Source organism: Lipotes vexillifer, unplaced genomic scaffold (genome assembly GCF_000442215.2).
Source record: "Lipotes vexillifer unplaced genomic scaffold, Lipotes_vexillifer_v1.1 scaffold525, whole genome shotgun sequence".
NCBI classification, from domain to species: Eukaryota; Metazoa; Chordata; class Mammalia; order Artiodactyla; family Lipotidae; genus Lipotes; species Lipotes vexillifer.
This window is the reverse complement of record NW_006786891.1, coordinates 2400226-2406928: the sequence shown is the minus strand read 5'-3', so window position 1 is coordinate 2406928 and position 6703 is coordinate 2400226. Positions and strand designations below refer to the sequence as shown.

General features: G+C 41.5%; 1 protein-coding gene across 6 annotated transcripts in view; it reads left to right on the top strand.

Annotated features, from left to right (window-relative positions):
- ELAVL4 (ELAV like RNA binding protein 4) overlaps window positions 1-6703 on the top strand; it is a 92940-nt gene that overhangs the window by 36435 nt on the left and 49802 nt on the right. For 5 of the 6 annotated variants that reach the window (XM_007459644.1, XM_007459643.1, XM_007459645.1 and 2 more), the window contains exon 2: window positions 3646-3886. In XM_007459644.1, the coding sequence (XP_007459706.1) occupies window positions 3646-3886 (241 nt within the window). Of the gene's footprint in view, window positions 1-3645; window positions 3887-6703 lie in introns of those variants that run through there. The other variant, XM_007459646.1, reaches the window with a different exon arrangement.

The following is a 6703-nucleotide window of genomic DNA, read 5'->3' as shown; positions in this document are numbered from 1 at the left end:
CGCAGGCCTCTCACTGTTGTGGCCTCTTCTGTTGCGGAGCACAGGCTCCGGACGCGCAGGCTCAGCAGCCATAGCTCACGGGCCCAGCCGCTCCGCAGCATGTGGGATCCTCCTGGACCGGGGCACGAACCCGTGTCCCCCGCATCGGCAGGCGGACTCTCAACCACTGCACTACCAGGGAAGCCAATAAATTCTGTTTTTTAAGTTCTTTATTGAGTTGGCAGTGCTTCTTGTGTTTGTTGCCTGGACACCTGACTCAGTGAAGCAGTGAGACGACACAGCAAACGGAGGCACTGCACAGACCCAGGAGGCCGACGGCTTGGCAGAGCAGAAACCTGCCTCACAGCCAGCAGTTTCAGTGATGCTCTGTAACAGCATCTCCATTAGCGTGACCCCATCCCCTGGGCACATCACCCTCATTCTTTCCTGGGCCCTTGCCTCAAGGGCAGAGCAGCTGAATAGGATTTACTGGGTCCATTTTCTATCAGTGCTGAGGAGAGCTTGATTTACGATTCCTCTCAGGAACCCTTTGCTTTCTCCTTGCTGTTTGGACCAGCCTAACGCAATCCCACAATTGACCTGAAGACAAGAAAGTTGTGATGATTTAAGTGGAGCTACTTATGTTACCTACATGATGGCAAAGAATCTTAGAAGCTTCCCACCTTCCTCAACCTGCCTTATTTCCATGACTCCTCTTGAGACTTCTTTTTTTTTTCTTTTGGTTTCATATCCCATTTGTGATTATCAGAAGAAGAAATGATTACAGTAATGCTCACCTATGTAGAGCATGATGAGGAATAATACTTATGATGCTTCTAGCCACTATATGTTCTAGGCAACTTATACATATAAATAACCTTGCACAGTAGGCTTTATTCCAGTTTACAAAGAGGAAACTGAGGCTTAAGAGTATTGAAATAACTTGCCTGAGATCACAGAGCTAATAAGTAATAGAACTAGAATTTTAAGTCAGCTCTTCCCTTGGCTAAAAACTCATTCCCTTTTTACTACCACTATGTTTCAGATGAGTAAATAAGCAAAAAACAGAACAAAACAAAAGCAAAAAACGGTCTCTGAAGGTTGGTGAGGATGAACAGCAACTAGAACTTTCATGCGCTGCTGGTGGGAGTGTCAACTGGTACATCTACTTAGGAAAACTATTGACAGTATGTACTAAAGCAGAATACACCCTATGACCCAAAAAATAGACTTCCAGGAATATTCCCAACAGAAATGTGTGTGTGTGTGTACACCAAAAGACATGTATATAATGCTCATAGCAGCATTATCTACAATAGTTAAAAACTAGAAACAACCCAAATGCTCATCAAAGTAGAAGAGATAAATAAAATGTAATATTTTCATACAATGGAATTCTCTACAGCAAGTGGAGAACAGCCTACTACTACATCACACAACATGGATGACACCCAAACATAATGTGTGAAAAGACATAAAAGAGTATGTAGTGTGTGATTCCATGTATGTAAAGTTCAAAAACAGATAAAACAAATCTATGGATTAGAAATCAAGAGTAGTGGTTACCTTTGGGGGTGGTATGAATAACAGGGGTGAGGACACAAGAAAGGCTTCTGGAATGCTGGTCATGTATTGTGATCTGAAAGGTGGTTACTTAGGTGTGAGTGGTGTTTACTTTGTAAACCTTCTTTGAGTTGTACCCTTAAGATTTGTACATTTTGCTACGTGTATATTAGATAAACATGCTTATCTCCCCAAAATTCTCTGAGCAGCCAAATGGTAGTAATGGAAGCGACTAGTAATCAGGTATCTGCTAAGCTTTGGTTTCCTTGTCTATAAAATGTAGAGGATATTAGAATATGGCTCACTGCTTTCTTGTGGGGAGTCAGTGAGAGAAGTCACATCAGGTGACTGGCAGAATGACTTCAATAAATATCAATGATTGTGGTTATGTTCCCACAACTATTCAGGCACTTTACATACATCCTGTCACCAGATCCTTCTTACCACCTTGCAAGGCAGTTGGCATTGTTCTCCTCTTTCAAATGAGGAAAACTAAGGCTCCCAGAATTTAAATCCCTTACCCAAGGTCACACAACTAGTGAATGGCAGAGCATGATTCCATTTCCAAGGAGGTGATGGTCAATTTCACATAAGACAGAAACCACACCATGAAGGATGAATAAGGGATGGTGCTAGGATAGAATGGAAAAGTGGGACTGATGAGCTGCATTTGGGGACAGGAAAACTGGGTAAAGGCCCAGACTCTGCCCCACTTTCCTGTGATGACAGAGAAGTCGCTGGATGTCTCTGGAATTCATCTCAAACATGAGAGTTTTGAACTGAATTTTATTCCCTGACGTGCCTTCTGGCTCTGTAGTTGTGTGATTCTCCATGTTTGTCATTCTATACAAGGCATCTTTAGGACCTGGCTCCATGAGCTTAAACCCATTTTTCATGTGAAACCTTATTCTATCAGTATCTTCTTGGGACTCTCCTGAATGCCCCTATCCTTTAAGCAGGTTTAATTGCTCCTCTGTTACAGGCCCATTGTCCTACTGTAGCCTTCTGTGTCCTCTGTGGACTGTAAGCCCCTTGTGGGTAGAGACTGAGACTTATCTCTTTTATTTCCATGCATGCTGCCTCAAACAGTTCGCACATTCGTGGAAATATTTGTTTTATTAACTGTTTAGATACAGTGAAAGTCCTTTTTTTTTTTTGGTTTTGGTTTTATTGCGGTACGCGGGCCTCTCACTGTTGTAGCCTCTCCCGTTGCGGAGCACAGGGTCCAGACGCGCAGGCTCAGCGGCCATGGCTCACGGGCCCAGCCGCTCCGCGGCACGTGCGATCTTCCCGGACCGGGGCACGAACCCGTGTTCCCTGCATCGGCAGGCGGACTCTCAACGACTGCGCCACCAGGGAAGCCCCTGAAAGTCCTTTTTAAGTAATGTGTGAGAGGACAGCCTGGGGCTGTGCTAGACTTAAAGAGGAGACCTAGAGAGAACTTTTCCTTCATGTTTTTTATTTTATTTGAGGTCCAGGAGAAATAGTAACAGAGGCGCTGGGGAGAAAAATTATTAGATAACTTTGTAGCTCCCCAGCATGCCTTTATGAAATCTGAAGTTTGATCAGTATTAAGTATCAGTGAAAATCTAAACCCTTCCCATATGGAACAACCCCACTTAATTTAATGTCATTTTACTTTATGAGACAGTTAATAAACAGGTACTGTATTTAAACTTGTGAGCATAGCCCTCTATATTTAGCTTTTTTAGCTTTAATGGAACTATAATTTTAATCATGATTATTACTTTACATTTTAATTATACTTTGGTGTGGCTTAAGTATACATTTCTGAGAGTGATTGTGTAATGAAAACAGGAATTAGCTTTTCATTAACAAAATAGTGGGAGAGTTCCCACTGCATCCTAGTCTGTGCTCAAAATCTATGGGGGGGGGGCGGGGGTGCTGGCCTAAAAATAGCAAGGGGAGTTTAACATTTTGGTTAAAAACATGTTTCTAAATTGGCTGTGTTCACAACCCCATCTCTTTTGCTCCATCCTGCTTTATCTTGTTCTCTTTCTTTACAAAAAATAAAATAAAATCTTGAAAGAGACTTTGTGTCTTTGAGATATCAAAAGGCTTACTATTTTTATTTTTATTTAGATAATTAGCACCATGGAGCCTCAGGTATCAAATGGCCCGACATCCAATACAAGCAATGGACCCTCCAGCAACAATAGAAACTGTCCTTCTCCCATGCAGACAGGGGCAGCCACAGATGACAGCAAAACCAACCTCATAGTCAACTATTTACCCCAGAATATGACCCAAGAGGAATTCAGGAGTCTCTTTGGGAGCATTGGTGAAATAGAATCCTGCAAACTCGTGAGAGACAAAATTACAGGTATGCTCTTCTTCGATATTCTAGGCTTGGGATTCACAGCTGCGTTGTTCCATTAGATGTGCAGATCTTAGCAGAAATGCATATGTGTGGTGATGCCTTTTGAGCGTCTGCAGCGTGTGTCCTGCATTCAAGGTCAGCGTGGGTACACAGTCATAAACTCATATGCGTATGTGTACTACATGAAACCATATTGAAAACTGGTAGGACTGGGAAGCAGATAAAGATTTTGGAGCCTCCTCAGCTTTAGTTTATGTGAAATAATCCTTTGGCTGTGTCCTCTTTTATTCTTAATCAGCCACCCCTACCCTTTGTTCTTTAGTTCTCAGTTCTGCCCTCTGCCCTCCCTATACTAGTTTTTATCTATTTATCCCTTTCCTCTCAAACATTTGGTTTGTGTGTGTCCAGTGTATTTCCATGTATCTGAGACTGTCTTTTAAAGGGGGCCATTGTGGTCACAACTGCCCATTGTCCCTGGGAGAAATAGGCCCCAAGGATAGCAGATGATTCTGGAATAAAACTAGCCTGTAGTAGGAGGGAGATGCTTGATGAAGGTATTTTATCTTATTTATTTGTTTGTTGTGAAGATACTCTCTGAGAAGTCAGAGACTTTTTACTTGAAAGTGAAACAATACCCTATACTTCAATACTTGAAAGTTTTAGGTTCTGATTTTTTTCTAACTGACAGCCATTTATTGAGGACTTAATGTTTGCCAGATACTGACGCTATTATCCTTTGGGGCTGGGGATGAGGGTAGTTTCCTTGTAATCCTTCTGGAAGTGGGAATGTTTTCTTAGAAAAATACTGGACTACATAGTGACGGCAGTGAAGCTACTGCTCTCTGATGCTCCCGTCCCAAAATCATTCACACTAAGCTTTGAGTATTTGTCATTTTTGGGTGTTGACTTTTGTTTCCCTCTCTCTGGACAGTTTAATTGAAGAGCAGCTGGCCTATATAAGAAAAAGGAAACTCTAAAATCCAGAGATACATTATCTTGATTTTTAAATCAGAGAATCCAGTGTATTTATGTGCATGTAGCTATATATAGTCTCCATTTCTTCTAATTCACTTGTTAATTTGTCCCCCATTTATATTAAGTATTTTGCAAAATCATAAAACTAAAATAACTGTCGAAAATATAAGTCACGTAACCATCTAAACATAATTTCCTCTTCTGTAAAATTGGAAAAGAATACTTATCTCAAAGGGCTTACTGTGAGGATTAAATGAGAGACTGGATATATACTGCCTAGCACAATACCTATTGCATAGCAGTCTCTCAGTAATGGGGGGGCGTGTTATTCTTATAGGTACAGTTAGTATGTTTCAAGGAGAATGGCTAGAACAGAGAAATTTTATCAAGGTCTCCAAATGGGCCAGGGCTTTGGTGTTCTTATCCCAGAGCCCTGGATCATCCACCCTTTGACAGAACTGCCTATGCTCTCAGAAAGCCAATGTTTAGATTCCTGAAGAATCTTTATATAATAGGATGATAATTCAAACCAAATTAAAACCAGTTAACCATATGATTCTCCCTCCCACTCCTGTATAGAAAATGTATTTTTGGTGTAGCCTTACCTTCTAAATAGGGACTCTGCCAGCTATATTAGTGAATATTATTAATCACCTTTTCAAAAGAGTTCCTTTAGAACTATAGTAAGATTTTTGAGAAGTACTGATTCGTGGTGTTGTTCCTTGTTTTCTAAAGACACATGTTTAAACAAGCAGATTCCTTTACTGAAAGAATGCTAATTTGGTAGTTCACTGAGTGTATTTGAATAAGAGTGACAGCTTCGAAGACAGCCTTTAATTTGGTATACAAAACCAAAATTGTCAACTTTGGTTTGTTTAGCACCCTCTCCAGCACAAGCAGAGACATACAGTAGCATCTGAGCTTAGAAGAAGCTTTAACGGGTTGAAAGCAGAAATACAATGCAGGCATAAATTTATAATTATGCATTTTTTTTAATTCAGGGGGGAAAAGAATTTTATTTGCAGAGAACTTATGGGAATGAGGCAGGGAAATATAGAGAGACCAGAGATATTTGCCCTCATTTGGTAGCAGTGTTTAATAAAAGTAGAACTTGTGGTTGTAAAGAGTGCTTATTAAATTCTTCATTTACACTACCTAATTAATTCTAGCATTTTAAATTAACAGTGAAACTGGTCCCTGCTGTACCATTCCATAGATGCAGCATATTTCCTCTATCCACCCGTTGTTCAGGTTTAATTGGCTACGCTAAAAGTCAGAGAAGGAGGGAGAGATAGGGCTGTAGGGAGGTGGGGAAGGAGTGGGGATCGCTCTGATGGAAGACGCTCTGAGGCCTACATTTGGGGTTAAGTGATAACGCAGGCTGGGAGAGGTGAGGTTTCACACCAGCCAAGTTAAAAGGCTGCTGCTAGTGGTTCAGAAGTCAGGGTAAATGACATCATAGGTATTTTTGTTGCCCTGATTTTTAACATCCCCAGTCCCCCTTTTCCTCCAACACCTCCTACAGATCTCAATGCATCTTGATCCTGTGAAGTTTACAAGGAGTTCTAAATATCCAGTGGGAGGATTTGGGGGGTGGGAAGTGGCAAAGAGATAAGAATTCAAGATTAAGATTTTCCAGCCTAAACCACTCCCTAAGAGAATGTAATAGATTCCCTTAGAAGGTTCTGGCTTCTAAAATTGAGAGACAGAGTAAGAGAGGGAGCGAGGTGGGGGGAGATAGAGAAAGAAGGAAGGAAAGAAGGAAGGAAGGGAGGGAGGGAGGGAGGGAGGGAGGAAGGAAGGAAGGAAGGAAGGAAGGAAGGAAGGCAGGAAGGCAGGGAGGGA